Consider the following 22,328-nt stretch of genomic DNA (forward strand, 5'->3'; position numbering starts at 1 on the left):
AAATTATAGCTTAATATGTTATTTATCCGAGTTCATGTCTTTAAAACGTTGTAACGTTACTATACGGCATATAATCGTTTCCATAGCAACACCTGTCTACGATTCCTGGCGCACGGACTATTTTCTTGTTATAAGTTTTCTTACTGAATTAAAAAGAGCCCTAAATTGCGCCAAACGTCACGAAAATTTTATGACGTCACTTCCAACTTAAGGACGTCATTTCCGCTAGTGTTTAAGCCGTTACCCGCAGATCATTATAGCATACGTGCGCGACAAGACAACGAGGACTATGGAAAACACCGTCAAAAGAGGAACAGCGTGTTTTTATTAATCAGACGGAACTGATTCAACGCTATCCGTAAGAAAGCGGCCGGAAAATGCTTGCGTCAATTCTGGAGAACATCTACCTACATCATCTGCCACTTCTCTGGAACTTGAATGTTCTTTTGTTAACCGCATCGCTCACACCACCCTACTCACCGACCTGGCCCCAATGGACTTTTCCGTTTTTTCCGGCCATCAAATCGAACTATGAGGAATCCGGTTTGAGAACCTAGTTGAACTGCGCCTCTAGAGTTATGAGCATTATTGCAACTTTAAATCTGACTGGTATATAGAAATGTATTCGCCAAGTGGGTTACGAGGCATGAGAAATGTGTACGTTGTGAAGGAAGATACTTTGAAAAGGAGTAGCAGTTGACTTTTTCTACGGTGGTTGTTAAACTCTGAAATAACGGCAACGTCGGATAACGTCGTTGCGTGCGCCGGGTCACCGGTAGTGTCTGTGCCTAACGCTTTGTAGCTCTTGTATACATGAAGCTATTGTTATGAAATTTTACACTATAATAGATGAGGTATTAAAGTAATACATAGTAAACTCTTGTTTGATTTTATCTTTTCCAACGCTAAATATTGACCCAGTCTCAAAACTTTCAGAACAACCCTCGTAGTGACAATAATCATATAAGAACCAATTATTTTCCAAAGTATGACAATTATAAATTATTGCTGGTTAAAACTAAGTACTTGCTTAGCTAAACAATTTCAATTAAACATAAGGAAAAAGGTGGGTTTTTTTTCAGTCAAACAAATATTCTTATATTTTAAAATAGAAACACAAAAATATGAAGTGTTGTCAACAAATAGAATGTCATATGCATTTTACCTCAAACAATTATAACACATAATTTGAGTACATCTTCCATAAATAATGTTTCAACCTTACACTGTGTTTCAATATAAAGCACTGACCCTTAAGAAGAATTATAACTTCTATTTGTCACACAGATACATTTAGATGCACTTATCAATACTTGAACATGCCAAGTACACAGAAAGAATGTTTCCATGGTGAGAGTTGCATGGTTGAAGTCTCTAATAGTGTACAACTTCCTCACATCTCACTAAACTGAACACAAGACAATGTTCTTTGAATCACAAATGTAATGATATAATCTAATGAGCATGTATAAAAATGTCCACTTATAGTGTAAATACATGAATAGAGCAACTTCCATCCAACTAGTGAACCTCGTCTTCCTGACTGTCTACTTCACATGATTTAACGGATTATTTACAAACATAATTATATACACATGTACACATGAGGACAGCCACTGCTATTGTTTCTTAAATCCTTTCAATATTGGATAAATGTTTTCAAATGCTTCATAAATTTCTTCCCTCACTTTGGCACCTGAAAGAGAAAATTATTCAACATGGTAAGTTGAGTAACCGCATAAACTGTATACAGTTTATATAAGTTTTCTTTATTTAATTAATAAAAACGATTTCTGTTAACGATTGTAGTCAAAATGAATTTTATATTATTTTACTTAGTTCCTTCACTGCAAAAACTTATGCATATAAAAACCTGCACTGATGGAGAAAACACATGCAACCTTGCCCTATATGCTACTGGTATGTGAAGTACTGTGATTAGGCCAGGTTTCTGATTGTCTATGTTTTAAATAAAGATATAATTCTGGAAGGAGGCTATACCATCATTAAAACTAAGCCAATCAGACATTAACCCTAACCTGGATAATGAACAAATCTATTTATTCACAATTTGAAAATTATAAAGTTGAAAAGTTGGATGTAAGAAATTTCATACATTTACAGAGCCTCTGTAAAGTAATTTCATGTAACTGGCTGGAGTCCAAAAGCAAGGATGTCTCCCCCCCCACCCCCACCCCCCAAATTTTACAAAGGCCATTTCTCAACTGGTTGCCTTTATTTTGACATTGCTTTTATGTTGAAACCTTTCAGACATATGTAAAAACCACAAATAAAGTATCTAATGTTAAATATTTACTCAGAAAAAATTGCAAAGGAAGATATCACAAATAAATTTCATTAACATTATTTGTGCACATCTTACCAAATTTCAATGTTCTTTGTGAAAATTTTTAACTGGGTGTTTCCCCAACCTGTGAAATAAAAGCCCTCAACCAAAATTGATAATCCTTTGCCCCCAGTACAGAGTCAGTCCTGTCTAACCAGGCTTTCTCAAGTACTTTGATATTGAAATCCCTTTTCATATAAATGAACTCTTCCAAGTTTCAAACATGTCATTATACAAATTCAATAGGGTAGGGGTTCAAGGTTTTTTGTTTTTAGTTACCTGTTAACACAACTTTTCCTGAGACAAATATCAGCAGAACAATCCTTGGTTTCATCATTCTGTATATCAGACCTGGAAACAACTCTGGCTCGTAACTGTAATCACAAATAATTTATTTCATGCTTTTCAGTAAATAAAGAAATTATCAAAATATAATTTCACTGTGGTCGCACTATATTTGAATGCGGATGAAATTAATGATTAATAAACAGACATTTTGCCAGACATACACCTAGTCCTAAGTCAAAAGTGCTTAATGCTTAATTAAGGGAATCACATAAACACACTTTATGTCATATTGCGACTTTCCAGCTCTACTGGTTGAACACAGTATGTCATATTGCGACTTTACAGCTCTACTGGTTGAAGATGATCTCATGTGCCCCTCTGTACATAACTTGAGGCATGATCGGGCACCCAAGTAGAACCACTGACCCTCCATATGCTAGCTGGATAGCTTCCTCACATGAAAAAATCAAATGTCTGTATAGGAATTCAAACCCACAGCAGTCAGGGGCAGGTTGTTTGAAGTTAACAACTTTAACCACTTTGCCACAGACGCCCCCATGTGTAACATCAAATTATATGTCACTCTTGAACACAAGCTGTTAAATTTCACATACTAAACAAATTCACATATGTTCAGATTGTACATGTTTTATGGCTTTAATCTTTAAAAATAACAACCTTGAGAATTTTCCATGGGTGAGTACTAGTCCTTCTAACCTAATAGGAAACTTTACATCACAACTTCCAACCATATTCTGTATCTTGAAATCTTTAAATTTTGCCTGCAATATAATAAACAGAATAAAAACAATAATTTTGATAAACTCTCGGGGAGAAAAAATTTCCAATCAAATTTATATTAAGTCATTTTTATATGTTGTTGTTTCACAAAACAAACAGTCAGAGAGTTTCATGTACTTTTTTAAGGTATGAGCCCCCTAACGGGCACTATAAGGAACTATAAAATTGACAACATAGGTCAGTTATATACCTTAAAAGACACAAGAATGCAAAAATTTAAACAAAGTTTACCGTATGGTTTATGAGTTATGGAGATTTTTCTAAAGTAAAACTTGGCTATTAGAAGGGCTCTTTTTCAGAAATGAGAAACTCTAATTATTCTTTTATATAATCATTATGAAATAATTTTTTCCTATAGAAAATATTTCAGAAACAAAAAATAGCATTCAGCTAACAAATGACCCAGCAAAATTATTGTTTCTACACAAAATGTTTGAATTATGTATATAAATGTTACCCTACCCCACCCATTTTAAGTAGTTGTTTAATCATTTAATCATTTTTCTACTTGGAGGGCCTTATTCAAAATATCCCTAAAATTTACTCAAATCAGGGCTGTTTTCAAAGTTTGCATAAATTTTTCTTAAAAGTATATTGGATGCGCTTGTCAAATATAAAATACTTTTTTACTGTCTAGTTTTATTTTATTAGACTTTGAAAATATCAGGCACCATATTTAATAAAAAATTTGGCACAATTTAGCCAATAAATACCAATAATAATTTTATAATTAAAATGAAACACTTTTTTCTTATCAAGAGTGACCCGAGAAACACAAATAATGTTCAAAGAAAAAAAAAGTTGCCTCTTCTGGGGCTTGAACCCGCGCCCCTCAGTTACAATGCAGTTGACTGCAGTTTTAGCCTATTTGAGTACTCTTCAAAGTGGAGGTAATGCATTAGGTGGGTCATACCTTAGTCCATCCTTAAAAAAATGTTTGTTTGCAGTAACCCGACCCAGAATTTTCAAAGTGGGTAGGTAGGTCGATTTTTTTTTTTTTTTTTAATAAACAGTTACTGTTCTCCCAAATGAACATGGAATTTCAAAATGCTGGACAATATATGCTTCGATAATCTGGTAACAATTAATAAATTGATCACTGAATTCTAATTAAGAACTAATTAATAAGAACTACATTTTATTTCTTCTATTAACCTTTAAAAGAACGAAAGCGAAGCACACAGCATAATTTTCTGATTCAAAAAAAAAATTTTTTTTTTATCCAGACCATAAAAAAACATTTGAGAAGGGGCAAACTTTGTGAGTCGGTCGCGTTACTGCAAACAAACATTTTTTTAAGGATGGCCTTAACTAATAAAATGTAATGGTCATTGTACAAATATATGAGCCGCGTCACGACAAAACCAACATAATGGGTTTGCGACCAGCATGGATCCAGAACAGCCTGCGCATCCGTGCTGTTCGCTATCAGTTTCACTACTTGTTATAGGGTTTGTAAGCGAACAGCATGGATCCTGATCAGACTGCGCGGATGCGCAGGCTGGTCTGGATCCATGCTGGTCGCAAACCCATTACGTTGGTTTTGTCGTGACGCGGCTCAAATATATATACATTGTTATCTACTGTTTAATATATGCAAGTCGAAGGACAATGATATTGCATATGAGACTATAGTTTCTAGTGCTAACTCCTGAAAATTGTCATCTTAAATAATAATATTTGAAAAATTTCTTTACAAACTGCCATACAGCTATTTTAACATGTCTAAAACTATGCTTCTTCTACCTTATAGAAGGTGAACAGTAATGCATAAGCAAACAAACAAGAGCTGTCGGTAGGACAGCAACGCTCGACTATTCTTAGTGCTTGATAGTAAAAAAAATGCTTGATAGAGTTACCTCTTCCTGTTTACAGGTTGGGGTCATGATGGTGAACAAGTGTGCAAAGTTTCAAAGCCATATGTCAATGGACTTTGAAAATATTTGAACTATTACAAAAACTTTAACGTAAATTCTAAGTCGAAAAAGGGGTATAATTCTGTCAAAATGCTTGATAGAGTTACCTCCACCTGTTTCCAGGTTGGGGTCATGATGGTGAACAAGTGTGCAAAGTTTCAAAGCCATATGTCAATGGACTTTGAAAATATTTGAACTATTACAAAAACTTTAACGTAAATTCTAAGTCGAAAAAGGGGCATAATTCTGTCAAAATGCTTGATAGAGTTACCTCCTCCTGTTTACAGGTTGGGGTCATGATGTTGAACAAGTGTGCAAAGTTTCAAAGCCATATGTCAATGGACTTTGAAAATATTTGAACTATTACAAAAACTTTAACGTAAATTCTATGTCGAACAAGAGCTGTCGGTAGGACAGCAACGCTCGACTATTCTTAGTGCTTGATAGTAAAAAAAAATGCTTGATAGAGTTACCTCCTCCTGTTTACAGGTTGGGGTCATGATGGCGAACAAGTGTGCAAAGTTTCAAAGCCATATGTCAATGGACTTTGAAAATATTTGAACTATTACAAAAACTTTAACGTAAATTCTAAGTCGAAAAAGGGGCATAATTCTGTCAAAATGCTTGATAGAGATACCTCCTCCTGTTTACAGGTTGGGGTCATGATGGTGAACAAGTGTGCAAAGTTTCAAAGCCATATGTAAATGGACTTTGAAAATATTTGAACTATTACAAAAACTTTAACGTAAATTCTAAGTCGAAAAAGGGGCATAATTCTGTCAAAATGCTTGATAGAGTTACCTCCTCCTGTTTACAGGTTGGGGTCATGATGGCGAACAAGTGTGCAAAGTTTCAAAGCCATATGTCAATGGACTTTGAAAATATTTGAACTATTAAAAAACTTTAACGTAAATTCTAAGTCGAAAAAGGGGCATAATTCTGTCAAAATGCTTGATAGAGTTACCTCCTCCTGTTTACAGGTTGGGGTCATGATGGTGAACAAGTGTGCAAAGTTTCAAAGCCATATGTCAATGGACTTTGAAAATATTTGAACTATTACAAAAACTTTAACGTAAATTCTAAGTCGAAAAAGGGGCATAATTCTGTCAAAATGCTTAATAGAGTTACCTCCTCCTGTTTACAGGTTGGGGTCATGATGGTGAACAAGTGTGCAAAGTTTCAAAGCCATATGTCAATGGACTTTGAAAATATTTGAACTATTACAAAAACTTTAACGTAAATTCTAAGTCGAAAAAGGGGCATAATTCTGTCAAAATGCTTGATAGAGTTACCTCCTCCTGTTTACAGGTTGGGGTCATGATGGTTGAACAAGTGTGCAAAGTTTCAAAGCCATATGTCAATGGACTTTGAAAATATTTGAACTATTACAAAAAACTTTAACGTAAATTCTAAGTCGAAAAAGGGGAGGACAGCAACGCTCGACTATTCTGTCTTGATAGTAAAAAAAATGCTTGATAGAGTTACCTCCTCCTGTTTACAGGTTGGGGTCATGATGGTGAACAAGTGTGCAAAGTTTCAAAGCCATATGTCAATGGACTTTGAAAATATTTGAACTATTACATAAAAAACTTTAACGTAAATTCTAAGTCGAAAAAGGGCATAATTCTGTCAAAATGCTTGATAGAGTTACCTCCTCCTGTTTACAGGTTGGGGTCATGATGGTGAACAAGTGTGCAAAGTTTCAAAGCCATATGTAAATGGACTTTGAAAATATTTGAACTATTACAAAAACTTTAACGTAAATTCTAAGTCAAAAAGGGGCATAATTCTGTCAAAATGCTTGATAGAGTTACCTCCTCCTGTTACAGGTTGGGGTCATGATGGTGAACAAGTGTGCAAAGTTTCAAAGCCATATGTCAATGGACTTTGAAAATATTTGAACTATTACAAAAACTTTAACGTAAATTCTAAGTCGAAAAAGGGGCATAATTCTGTCAAAATGCTTGATAGAGTTACCTCCTCCTGTTCACAGGTTGGGGTCATGATGGTGAACAAGTGTGCAAAGTTTCAAAGCCATATTCAATGGACTTTGAAAATATTTGAACTATTACAAAAACTTTAACGTAAATTCTAAGTCGAAAAAGGGGCATAATTCTGTCAAAATGCTTGATAGAGTTACCTCCTCCTGTTTACAGGTTGGGGTCATGATGTTGAACAAGTGTGCAAAGTTTCAAAGCCATATGTCAATGGACTTTGAAAATATTTTGAACTATTACAAAAACTTTAACGTAAGTTCTATTCTAAGTCGGTAGACAAACGCTCGCACTATTCTTAGTGCTGATGTCAAAATGCTTGATAGAGTTACCTCCTCCTGTTACAGGTTGGGGTCATGATGGTGAACAAGGTGCAAAGTTTCAAAGCCATATGTCAATGGACTTTGAAATATTTGAACTATTACAAAAACTTTAACGTAAATTCTAAGTCGAAAAAGGGCATAATTCTGTCAAAATGCTTGATAGAGATTACCTCCTCTGTTACAGGTGGGGTCATGATGGTGAACTGTGCAAAGTTTCAAAGCCATTTGGTAAATTCTAAGTCGAAAAAGGGTCAAAATGATGTTTTACTGTGAATGCTCTGATCATGGCTAGAGGATGCAAGTGTGCAAAGTTCATCATGAGTTCATCAATATAAAATTCCAGCGAATCACATATGTTACCTCAAGTCCAATGACTGGACAGTTAATTTGAAAATCCGATTTGAACTATAGAGCTAAACTCTCACGCGACGAGAAAAACCATACATGGACCATCAAGCTCTCTACGATCTTCACGTCCATAACTCATACCACGGCAGAGAGGGTGTAACAGTTTATCATCTTGGAAAGAAAACACTCCCTTATGTCACAGCAACAATCAGCTACCTAGTAGCTGCGAGGGAAAATTGCGGACACCATCATCTTTATTTATTACTACCTTTACACAGGCATAAGTCCTCTAAATCTAATCACCTTTCCCTCTTGTGGACGCCCCATCAGTCTCATGCTCTGTGGAAGTTGCGCTATCCACGAAAAAAGTTCCGCAGTTGATTTGTAGTGATCGACTTTTGACATCCAGTTTAGCACGTAAAGTTCCTCATCTATATCTTGAATGAGATACCCGGCTCATTTTTGCACTAGAAAAAATACACTGAATTAAACAACGTACCTAGCGAGACGCGATGTTACTTATGATACAAGCAAGTTAGATTGTCGAGCACTTTACGACCTAATATTCCACACAAAGATAGGCATGTTGTTAGCAGCCGAAATGATGCACTACAACAAAGATTGCTGAAACAAGAACCTAAAACGCTAGGCATCCTCTCAGAATTACTTTTCTTACATAGCTCAGAGAAACTTGTTCAGATTTCTTATATACCATATTTAGAGTGGAACTAATTGCCTGATGACACGTATGGTGACAAATGCGCTCCTAGCTATGCTGATAATTTTTCCTATGGATATGAAGAACAAGATGCTTCCTAAGCTATAATATCCCGTATATCATCACTACTGGTGATGTTTGTGGAGAGTATATTGTACTCTGATATTATATTTCTATATGGATTTTGGTGCGCGACACACTCGAGAGAGGATTTGGATTTGTTCCTCACTACGGCCTTAAATAGTTTCCAACACGATCAAGTTTACGTAGACATAACACCTAAACATCAGCAAACTTCTTGCGAGATTGTTATACTTGTCAAGTGTAATTAGTAGTGGTCTTTGATAATATGGGATGTTATCTCCGGATCTTGCATCTCGTTTCCATGCGATATGGACACTAGTACAACAGATCGGCCACAAAACGAGGATGCAGTCCGACTATGCTAGTATTTAATTGATCTAGGTCAGACTTCTTATTTCAACATACCGGTTATGCTACTCTCCAAAGATAGCTAGCTTTGATTGCCTAGATATTTAGTCTCAAGCCGTACAGAATCGTACGGAGAATATGCACACTGGACGCACAATCTTTTGAAATTATGCATCCTACATTACACTTGACGTGCAAACTTATTGCACGTCGGTTTCAGTATCCCATAGTAATATTAAGTATTAGCGAGAGTTTTAACGACCCAGTTGCTACACGGAGTTTTATATGCCATAGAAATTATTTCCAATGATACAATGAGTTTCAGTTCAGATGTCGTTACTACATCACAATAAGGAGAATTAACTAGTTGTTTCATGACACGCTTATAATAACTACTCTAGATAACCATCGCTTTTTATTCTCCTTAAAGTGGAACATGTATATAATATCATCTTATAGATCGGGCAATCCCGGTGACTCCTCGTCTTGTTTGATGATATTAGATGATCGGGCATACTATTTATCTTATCCTCGTAGTCTCTAGATGAGACGAGAATATATAGCGTTACATGCTTTATTTCGAAATGCGAGCATTGGTGACTCTAAGAACACACTCACTCACCGAAATATCAGTACGATCGTACCAATCTCCCCAGTGATACATGAACAAGTTGTCCAGTCTCGTGTAGTTGTGGTTAACTGGCGGGCAACCGCATGGTAGAAAGTTCTGAAATATAATGTCGTTTACGCCATGCGGAACACTATATTTCTTAGCTCTTCTGAAGTCAGAATTATCAATATGTTAGACAATTCCATCATACATAGGAAACGTAGATTACTTTCATATAATTACTGAATATTGCGTTGGCACATATACTTCCGCTACATAATTGATGCTATCCAAGTTTTAATCTATGTTTAATACATGCATTAAATGTCGGTATTTACATGTTTAATTTAAATGATTATAGATTAGAACTGGAAAACCCGGATGCGAACTTTGCAACCTTTAGCTTACGATTTTCTTAATACAAACCGAAGAACCGTTTCTCTCTACATAACTCGTGTGCCCATGAATCTGAATTTTTTGATTATTTCTTTGAAAGATCTAGATTCTTACACGCGATGTTGAATGAGATTGGAACATACTTTGATTTACTGTCATGCAATATATTGCGCATGCCGATACATTCATTTTCGTCTATGACCAACTAAATGGCGTGATGATCCTCTGTGGTAAATGGTTCATCTGCGGGATTAACTGTAATCAATATTGTGATGATGTTTCTTAGCATGATTAGGTCTTCTCCAATCGAGATTGATCCCCTGTGTCCATCATAACCATTTTGCATAACTACCACTTGAACGCATTGTTAAGTCAGCGAACAACGAACGTCGTTTTCAGAGAGTGTGGGCTATGTTATAGAGATGACGTAATACTTTCGAGTCCTTTAGAGAACGCCGGCTATGCGTAATGATCAGCTGGTACCCAATTTCCTTCCTGCATGTGATTTAGTATCGACAACTCGGTATCCAGGTCTCGGCCACATTTGGTGTCACTGCTGATGCGCTCGGTATATTAAATTCTATGCTAGTGGATGTGATCAACGGATAACGGCGTGCAATACACTCTAATGATATGTACCGGAACCGTCTCAACTGTGCAAGTCTACTGTTCTCCTCAAAGAACTTGATTGCGATTCAGTGCCATGGACATATTCTCCGTTCTCACAGGAACTTGGCTAAATAGTGGAGTACCACTTGACTGTTATGGTGAAACCACACACGTCGGAACTGGCTTAAATCAATTTATATGCTATTTAGTTTTTTAAATATTCTACTTGTGTCATTCCGTTGGTATTTGTGTTTAGTGTGGTTTGATAATTCCTTTAATTGTTCTATTTTGATTTTCTTTTATTTCTAAACATTCCTAGAAGTTTTGCTGTATTGTTTAGGTTTTTTATGTATCTATTCCGGAATCCTTGTCCATGTTTGTGTAAATCTAATTATAGGCCTGTGTTGAATGTGCATTATTCATAAACAACTCTCTCGTCGAGTTCAGTGCGCATCCAACGACGTCATAAAACTGTATACAGATACCCAATTATATCTAACCACCTACAGATACCATTGGAAGTATATCAGGACATTTCAGAGTACTTTAGCACAGGAACTGCTTGTTCATATTAATTTACATTCAATGTCAACAACCTAACAAAATTATCGCAGAGTCTATAGACAGCTGGCGAGCATTTAAGCGTAACCCACTCCAGTGGGTCCCGCCCACATTCATTTGAATGATTATCCAAAAAACTAAACATGGAACTAATTGGTTACAAACTCTGAACAAACCAAAATTTCTTGTCGAAACAGGTACATAATAATGTAATCTGAATACCATTGTTTTCTTGAGTTGAAGAAATGTAAAATCTTTAGAAAGAGATCACATAGAGTCTGTATGTTCATCGACCATTCGTTTAAAACTTAGCAACTCCTAATTGTACGTAACGGAAGATTGTACGATTTATATTATGGCTATCTATCTCTGCAACGAACTCTTTTTAGCCGACGTGAACAGCTCCACTGGAACTACAAAAGTGCACACCGCCATACGCATTATCTTGACTAGAGGAATTCAAACCATAGCTATATACTGTAAGAGATGTCATGTCGACATTATATCTCTAAGACTAGAACTGCGTCTTATAGATTGTTATGAATTACGGAGTAATTTTTTTCTAAGGAAACTCGAGCACGAGACATGCTATGAAATCTATTAATATATGTAGGATTTTACGATGCTAATGCCGTATGTCTACGTAACCTTTGAAAGAAAAAAAACCTATTTGAATTTCAGAATCCCTAACCAATAAATTCGCGGAATAATTTTCTGTAGGATTCCAAAAATGTCCCTGACGATCATGGCTAATAGCCTCCGGCTGTTTGGGCTAAATGTCATTTTTTAAGGCTGATAAGCGATAGCAGGGTGATTCATTAGCAACTCACAATCTTTCAGCCAGCAAGCGCCAACGACGAAAATTATTAAGAAAGAACGATGATAATAGGATCCGGATATATGCCGTACATTTCTGAATGTAGTTGCTCACGCCTTTAGAATCCAGCAAACCGGAGGTGTTCTCAGATATGTTTCAGAAAATTATTGATCTCTCATGAGGATACATGCCGTCGCAGGATGTCAGCAGCTCACTACGATAGTACTCTCGATACACAAATTGACTCCAGGATTAGGAAAAAGAAACACTGAATGACGTTAACATAAGACGTTGTGTTTACTTCTCGATATTGTGTTATTCTGTGTCGTTGATGATTTTTCTCTAAAATAGTAATCTTAGCCTAAAGGCTCAACTGGTATAATCGATATTAGTGATTTGAAAAGACCCAATAACATGACCTTGACTCTTTATATCGGCCTTGTTTGAATTTATAGAACTAGAAATTCCACCTGTTGAGTGATTTGTATTGCTAGTACTCTATACAGGGGTTTACTACCCGTATTTTTTTGATATTTGTATGCTTGTATGTCGGGCTAGACGATTTTGTTCTATTTAATTTGCTTGAGAAATGTATTATTGTAGACCCATCATGAAAGTGACTCGATCGAGAGTCGAGACAACGCGAGGTCTCGATTTTGGTCTATCATCATTAGCCAAGTAGTCTTCATCCCTGAAGCCTTTATTCCTGAACTGTCTGAGGTGTGATTTTTTTGTGTGGTCTTCACTGGATTGGTTGGGATATTGGGTGTATATTTTATGTAATTTACAATGGTGTGGAAGCTCATCTCAAGCGAAGTAGGAAGGCGGGGTTGGAAACATGGAGTCGCCTCTAGTTCGCCGAATTGATACGGTCGGAACTCAAACAATCGTACACGGTGTTCTTGGCGTCAAATCATAAGTCTTATACGATATCAATTTATTTGACAATTATCTCATAGTGGTACGTTAGGAGAGATTTCGCCTTCATGTAATTGGTGGGTAGGTTATTCGATATTGATTCTTGAACCTTGCACTCTCTCTGTTGGGCATGATATAGTTTCTTCTATCTAGAGCCTGCGTTACTTCGCGTTTGGATGATTACTAGTGACGGAGAGCTCTGTTGAAGTAAGGTAGCCGACTCATATGGAGACAAATCACTTTTTACGTATGTAGTCTGATGGATCTAGGAGCTTTATTCGTGATTGAGACATTGCGATCTTTCTACCGATAGTACGGTAATACTTTACTCTTAGATCTGGATGTCCCAGCAAATATCGTAGGGTCAAGAACTCCATACGTCGTTGAAGTGTTTCTTTAGATGTTTCTCTACCTCCCTAATTTCTTCACAAGTTTGTTATTTCCTTGTGTTCCAATACTTCTAATTAAGGTTATCCTTTTAGTCAAGGGGTGTCTATATAAGTACAAAGTTACGTGTGGGCAGCGGACAGATCGATCAACGCCCATTTAATTCATGTTTGATGGGATGTAACAATTCCCACCCCTATACTAGTGCAGCCGAACGCATGATAAGTGCTGTTCTCAGATTTTTTAACCACGTATTTAAAAGGATAATTGTGATAGTATGTAACATTATACTAACTGCACACCAGTTAACTCTCAAAACTATGCGTCACACAGTGTGATTTAGATTCTGGTGCAGTGTGATGTAAGTTGTATATTTAATTCTTTTAAAACTTTTTTAACAGAAGTTAGTGAAAAGATTATTTTACTTGTGCAGAACGATCTCAAAAGTGGCATCTTGTGATGAGATATTATCTTAGTAGTCCCTCCACCAGTCTTTGTTGGGGGAGCTCCACAGTTAAAAACTAAGGTTACGTAGTTCAAAGTTCTACAAATATAAATGGCGAAGAAGCCCACATAAACTTTGGACTAGCAACTCACCAAAATATTTTAGAATATTTGGAAACAAGGAAAATCACCAACTTGTAGAAGAAATTAGGGAGTAGAGAACACATCTAAAGACACACTTCAACTGACGAAGTCGACCTAATTGCTGACATATATCAAAATTTACTATCGGTAGAAAAGTCTCAGTAACAAAAATCAACCCAAGATCCCCGAAAAATCCTCCAACAAAACCCGCTATAATATCCAACCAAAAGAAGCTGGTAAAAAAATATGCCCAACAGAATTCAGAGCAAAACAATTTACATGAACGAAATCTTCTCCTACGTAACTATCATAAATTTGTCATAAATTTTATTCAAACTACCAATCTCTCCACACCCGAAAAAATGATATCTTTGTAAGGATGTCATTTCTGCCCCACCCCAGAAAACAGACAAAAATTACCACCCGAGACTTACTACTTTTCTTCGATAGAAGAATGAGATTAAACACTATTTTAAGTACCACATACAACCAATCCCCGCCCGTCAAACAAGCTCAGATGGAAACCACTGCAGGCAAATCAATTTAACTCGATGCATTTCTGTCAATCGTTTTCATCATGACATTCTTACAAATTAAACAGTCATCCGAATACAAATTACAATATTACACCGATGAAAGTAACTTAGCAATAACAAAATTCAACAAAATAAGGATATCATTATAAAACAAGCGACAAAGGAGGAGCGATAGTCATTTTAAATAAATCCGATTACAATTGCCCGAAGAGTCTAAGACAACTCAACGACAAAAAACACATACAGGACCACACCCTACGATCTTACGAACAAATCCACCAGAGAGATCAACAATTTTTTAACATATCTGAAGAAACACTCCCTTATGTCACAGCAACCACATCAGCTACCTTACTGCGAAAAATTGCAGGACACCCATCTTCTTATTTATTACCTAAATACATAAGCAACTAATAACCCGGACGCCCATCGTCTCAGCGTTGTGGAAGTCCTACAGAAAAATTATCCGAATTTGTAGATCACTTTTTACAACCATTAGCACGTAAAATCCCATCATATATTAAAGATACCCGTCATTTCCTAGAAAAATACACGAATTAAACAACGTACCTAAAGACGGCATTCTTAGTCACAATAGATGTGACAGCACTTTACACTAATATTCCACACAAAGAAGGCATTTAGCAGCCAAATATGCACTACACAAAGATGCTGAACAAGACCTAAAACCTGGATCCTTCTAAGATTACTTTCTTCATACTCAAGAAAACATGTTTCAGATTCAATGATACATTTTATGAACAAATTGCCCGGAACCACGATGGGTACCAAATGCGCACCTAGCTATGCGATAATTTTTATGATATAGAATAAACAAGAGTTCCTAGCTAAATACCGATATCTCCACTGGTATGGTGGAGATATATTGACGATATATTTATGGTTTGGCCACACTCGAGAGAGGATTTGAATTCCTTCACTACGGCCTTAAAAATAGTTTCCACACAACGATCAAGTTTACGATAGACATAAACCTAACATCAGCAAACTTCTTGATGTTACTGTCATAAAGACTTAAAAGGAAAATTATCAACCACACTATACACAAAACCAACGGATGCACATATGTATTTACACTATAGCTCATTCCATCCACGTCACCAAAAAGCAAGTATCCCATATAGCCAAGCCGTCAGAATACGGAGAATATGCAGCACTGACGAACAATTTGAAATATGCACAAAACAATTACGGGAAAACTTATTGCACGCGGTTATCCCAGAAATTAATATACGAAGCATCAAAAAAGCCAAAATTACCAATCTTGATACCAATGTCGATACTAAATCACAAAAGGAAATTATACCGCTTATAATTACTCATAACCCGCTTATTCTAAGGACAAATAATATCATCTCTAAATACACCCACTCCTGGAAAACGACCCCACTTTAACAATGTTCAATGAATACAAAATATGTACAGTATTTCGAAAACCAGCAGTTGCCTAAGAAACACACTCACAAAATCAGACATCAATCCCCAGATGAAACCACAAGGGATCACACACCATGTAAAAGAATTGTATCGCATGCAAACATATCAGCAGTAAATCATATGTTAAAATTCATTCAACAGGAAAATACTTTCATATCAAAGGCACATATGACTGTAATTCATCCAGTTTAATCTATTTAATAACATGCAATAAATGTGGTATACAATATGTAGGACAAACCGGCAACACTATAAAAGAACGTCTATATGGCCATTTCGCAGACATAAAAAATGCCAACAATTATAAACCCGTTTCCCGCCATTACACAACACACGAACACAACGTTAATGACGTCGACGTAACTATGTTATTATCAACACTAAAGAACGTCAACATCCGCCTCAGAACTGAAGAAACACTTATATCAATATTTAAAAACACGATCACCATCCGGACTTAACTTAATACAGTTAATAATGGACATTCAAAGTAATTTACAGAAACAACAGTTAACAGCTAACAACGAACACTTCATTGAATATCCAAAAAACTACGACAATGTAAAACCTGCAACAAATTTCTGAAAGGATCTAAAAGTAACTTCAACCGACACTTTAAAATTCACCAAGACACGAAATTACGATTTATATGCTACATCTGCAACAACTCTTTAGCCGACGTGAACACCTCCAGAAACACAGCAATACGATACACAAAAACAACCACTAAAACGATTACCTCACCAAATTAGAGAAAAAACGACAACATGAAATAAAACCTATCAAACTTTGGAAAAACTTTTGAATCAACCACCATACCGAATTCCGTATAATACCCGGCGTTAAATATGGCTACAGAATACACCACAATCAACAACGCCAACGGACGAATTTTAAAGAAATGATAATAGATCCGGAATTATCCCACTTCAACTGTCACCCTTTAGAAGTAACAATCCGTCGCCAGTGCAGCAGCCACACAAGTACATCAACCAATTGCCAGGATGAAAAAGAAACACTGAATGACGTTAACATAAACATTTATTCCATTTACGTTATTTTTCTTAAAAGTTATACAGCTAAATATTAGATTAGGGGTAAACCCAAAATGACATAATTTTAAACTATTTTTAGAACAAATCACTGTGACGTAAAGTATACTCCGATTTTTGTACGTTAGACAATGATTTTTCTATTATTCTGATATTTTATAACCCTGATGAAGACTCGTGAGAGTCGAAACGTCGGTTATCATCATTAAATAAACCTTAAAACTTATCCTGTGTTGATTGTTTGTTCCACTTGTATTGTTTTTCTTGTAGATATTATACTGACAAGTTAAGAAATGCCTTGGATAAAAATGGACAAGTAAGTCAAAATGGGATTTTGCTGGCCACGAACTGAATAAAAGATTTTTTAACATTTCTATATTCACTATAAAATAAAGGTGTTCACCATGAATCCAAGTTTCTGTACAATTCTAGCATATTTTCTTGCAGCCAGCTTAGCTTGATCCTCACTGTAAATACAAACAAACATGAAGATAGCAGATAGTGTATACATTCTTTCTTGTAACTTTACTTATCTACTCTCACATACTGTTCAAAGCACAACATCATTTTATAAAATCATTTTTTTAACAAACAGCAACTTTCAAACAAAGACCTCAGTTTCTCCACCATCCCTTAACGATGCCCCCACATTGTTCAAATAAAATCCATTTGCTACACATAATGATGCCCTTAACATGCTGGAGACTAGTGATAAAGAGTTCAGTTTGACCAGCCTCTTAATTATTGGTACAAGTAACTCTATTTTTGTATTTTTATTTTGAAATTCCTTAAACTTTGAATTGATAGCTCAAAATTCAAACTCTATAACACAAATTCAGCAGGTTATAGGTTAATGACTTCTCTATAAATTAATTATCTTAATTAATTCATTAATTACCTTTTAGCACCTGTACACACCATCTTGCCTGAACTAAATATAAGAGCTGTAGTTCTTGGTTCCCGGATTCTCATGATTACAGCAGCAAAACGTTTAGGATTATACTCGGCATTCCTAGCATGCAGAGCTATCTTCTTGAGATCTAATTTACAACCTAGATTCACTGTACATACAATATTCCTATAATACAGAAAAAATATATATACCAATATAAGTTCAAGTAATAGAATAATAATCACATCAACACAAGGACAAAAAATATGTTTCAGTTTGACTTCTGATAAATAGCCTACATTTTGAGCTCATGTTAAAATTACACAGTAGAAAAACTTATAATGAAAAGTACTGACAAGACACTGTGTTATTTTAATAAATGTATACATGTACTATCTTTATTTTATGTGTTTATTTTCTTTGCATTAAAAGCATTGTCTTAATATATACTTCTTTATTTTATGCTCACTAGTAAAAACACTGAGTTTTCTCTGTAAAGTAAAATCCATTTCACTTATAGAATACCATTCACAGTGTGACTGATCAATACAGCTTTGTCAAACATTATGCTGACATACTTGTATGAATCTGTTCATGTATACTTTACATAAAAACTAATTATTTCAGTTTCTTTTTTCAGCATTTGTGGAAATATTGCATTTTTCACTAACTTTTCAGTGTGACATACGCAAATATTAACACAAATTCTAACAAGACCAACATTTTTTCCTATTAAACATAGAAGGACCTTAAATGTGTGTTATTATGCAATAAAATCACTGTTGATGTTCTATAATTAGACATCTGACAGTACCATTAGACATGCGACGTAACCACTGAAAATGCCATGCGCTGAAAGTAAGCATGAAAACAAATCATGAGCAATTAAGCTTAAATCAGGTATGGCAGTATTTTTCCGTTGATGTTGTGTTAGAATTGAAATAACATACCCAAATCAGGGGTTTTATCACTTGATAAAATCACTGTTTGTCGTTCCAATGCATGTACTGATATAATTTCCTGCATCGGAACTCCAAAAAGATATTTTATTTACAATAAAATCACTGTTTTGGATACATTACTTCTTAATTAAAACAAATATCTTCTATATATGAACACAGAGATATTGTGATATAACATACTGTAATGTTGGTACGATGCCAGATCCCTCTGATGCCGGGGCTGGAGATATCGGTGTCATAGGACCCCCAGGTGTGGCAGGAGGGTATAAACTGTTGTTTGATGGAGGCATAACAGGTGTCGGTGTTGGTCCTAAACCAAATGCCTGCAACGTTCCAGGTGACACAATGGGACTCTGTTTTTTTAAAAAATAGGTATTGAAAGTTAGTAAACTCATACGATAACACTAACTGCATACATATATAATATTCTTTTAACCCTACAAACCCTAAAAGGTTTATATGACATTTGATTTATCATTCACAAATACAAATACTTTTAATAGACATTTGAAATTCCCTATTTTTTAGAACATGAACAACCTTGACAAAAGTGGCCACCATTTTGTGAGTTTATCGCTAGTAATTAATAGATTTTTATTTGTAGAAAAAACATGTTATGAACAGAGCTCACAGTATAACAGTCTTATCTAAGAATGATTTGATTATGAAAATGAAAAAAGTACATGTGTAAGCGGCCAGATAGACCTCAGTCAGTAGAGCCGCGGAACAGTATTCCCAGGGTCCCGGGTTCGAGTCCCAGTCAGGCGGCACATTTTTCTCACCCGGTGACATTTGGCGCCCAACGGGAGACCGTGACTGGATATAGCTCAGAGTTTAATTTACATTGCTCTGTAACTCTGTGAAATTCACGGGCGATTTTCAAATATAGCAGGGGGAGTATGTCACAGTTCAGAATTGTTCACTTAAAAGGGTGCAGATGTTTAAGCGGCGGAACAGTATTTCTCACCCTGTGACACTTCTAATGATTTTACTTCACCTGTCTTTGGAGACCGGACACCGTCGAAGAACGGAGTTGGCTCCACCAACTTTCATATTTATCAGTTTATTTTTCATATTTTCTGCAATAGCCCATTATTTAATTTATGTACATTCTGCTTCTTTCATTTTTTGTAACTCGTCTAATAAATTGAGCATTTCTATATTTTCTCAATTGCCCTGCATAATTATTCATTATTCCATAGCAAACTTTGGAAAAACAGTGAAAAAGAACAACTGAATTCAAGTACCTGTTGTGGCGTCATACCGCTACTGTACGGAAAGTTTTGGCCTTCCATTTCGACTAAATATATTTTTCAACGAAATAAAACTGCTATCGTTGATTATATGAAGATGTCAATGCTTTCTTAACATGCTAAAGTTTATTTCTCATTATTTGCGCCGGTGGCTGCCATGTTTTACGTCGCTTAAAACTTATACAAAATGTTTTTGTAAAAAAATATATCAATAGGCATCGAAAGTGAAAGACCGATTGCCTAATTTCATGAATAAACAAAATCAAATTATAGAAATATAATATTTAATTGGAACAAATAAAAAGTAAGAAAAGATGTTTTATAAATGCTATAAGCTACTAATTTAATCGTACCCAATAACTGTCGAGCCTTTTGATTCTGGATCTGGATGGTAGGTTGCATGACCTTTCAGCATATAAGCAACGGGACAGAGAAGAAAGTCCAGTAGGCTGATTTGAAGCCGTCTACTGTCTTAGCTTGCGCAACATTATCACCCAATTTATTCCAATCATAAATTATCGTGGGAAAATGATTTGTTATCTAACTTTAACAGTTTAACAGTTTAAGTTTTACAATGCACAGGTTTAAAGCATTAAGAATAATTTATTATCTGGTATTCTATAATGTTATCTGTGGCACAACTCTAAAAAATCTTAGCTTTCACTCTGCATTTATTTACTCAGACAGTAGTCCAGTATAGTCTTTGCAAGACAGTAGGTTAGATATTGCCCAGGAATTACAGTCAACCCGGCCCAAGTTAACCCGGCCTCAATAATATGAATAAGGGGAGCGGTGGCCTAGCGGTTAAGGTGTCTGCCTCTCAACCCGGGGATCATGGGTTCGAGCTCTACTTGGGTCACGACCATGTTTCTTCATATGACACCAGTACTGGTTGGTTCCAGGAAGCGGACTCGAAAGTGATTAATATAAGTTGCAAGAACTTGTTTCGCAATCGAGCTTAAATAAATATGTTTAAACCAATAATGTGAATAATTATCAAGATAAACAGCACAAGATAATGTATTCAAATCATCACATTTTCTTTAAATAAGTTGTTTATTAAACAATAAAGCACATTGGTTAACTAGTTTTGATCAGTGTTGATGACAATGGCTAATCTGATTCTAGATATCATAACTCTTTTTTTTATCGTGCAATAATAATTATTGTCCATTCTAACATGACCGGCATTTTTCCCTATTGAACATAGAAGAACCGAAAGTGTGTGTTATAATGCTATAAAATCACTGTTTGACGTTCTATATTTATTTTAGACATGTGACTTAATCATTATACACGTGACGTAACCACTAAAAATGTGACGCGCTGACAATTAGTACGGACACAAATCAGGCGCAATTTAGCTAATTATCATGTACGGTTGATGTCATGTGAGAATCAAATTAATATATTCAAATCGGTGATTTTATTGCTTGATAACATCACTGTTTGTCGTTCGGATGCGCATCATTATATCACTCGGGCTACGCCCTCGTGATATAATTCCCCGCATCCGAACTCCAAACAGTGATGTTATTGACCAATAAAATCACAGTTTGGGATATATTATTTCATAATTTAAGATTTAAAAGAGAAAAACCAAGACAGAAATATCAATAATAATATTTAATTAGGTTAATAAATTATCACTAGGTAACTGCAAAATTGGTCAACACTAATAAACTATATAGAATGATATTATGACAATCCACAAAGAATTACTAATCATTATAAATATTTACCAAAACACCAATTTATGAGGAGTAGGGTGATGGGACTATTTTAAATATATTTAAAATATTTAATTATTGACGACAGCTTCCCTGTTATGTATTCGTCAGTATTTTCTTCTAGCCTAATATTTAACAAGCTTTCTTATTGGATATTCATATCTCGTTTTTTGATTGGTTGTAGTAGTTTATTTAACGGCACTGCCAGTTATTCGCGCCACTTCTTGATTTTTGTTTGTAAGCGTCACTGTTTGAACAACATTTTTGCCCGCCCGCCCTTCAACAAACCCATTTATGAAGTTGTTTTATTATTATTATCAATTTATATATATATTTTTTTTTCTCCCGTTTTGTTTTTACATTCATATGTTCATGTTGTTTATTTGTCTTTC

General features: G+C 35.4%; 1 protein-coding gene across 1 annotated transcript; it reads right to left on the reverse strand.

Annotated features, from left to right (window-relative positions):
- Positions 1-1,050: 1,050 nt before the first annotated feature.
- On the reverse strand, positions 1,051-20,387 carry LOC132753767 (uncharacterized). The gene is made up of 7 exons (XM_060744294.1): positions 20,201-20,387; positions 19,134-19,306; positions 17,998-18,177; positions 17,503-17,566; positions 3,314-3,417; positions 2,627-2,721; positions 1,051-1,696 (listed from the first exon to the last, which is right to left on the reverse strand). Exons 1-7 carry the CDS (start codon positions 20,246-20,248, stop codon positions 1,620-1,622), a joined length of 741 nt encoding a protein of 246 aa, XP_060600277.1. The 5' UTR covers positions 20,249-20,387; the 3' UTR covers positions 1,051-1,619.
- Positions 20,388-22,328: the final 1,941 nt, after the last annotated feature.

Source organism: Ruditapes philippinarum, unplaced genomic scaffold, assembly GCF_026571515.1.
Source record: "Ruditapes philippinarum isolate M1 unplaced genomic scaffold, ASM2657151v2 ctg1113_1_1_1_1, whole genome shotgun sequence".
Taxonomy (NCBI): Eukaryota; Metazoa; Mollusca; class Bivalvia; order Venerida; family Veneridae; genus Ruditapes; species Ruditapes philippinarum.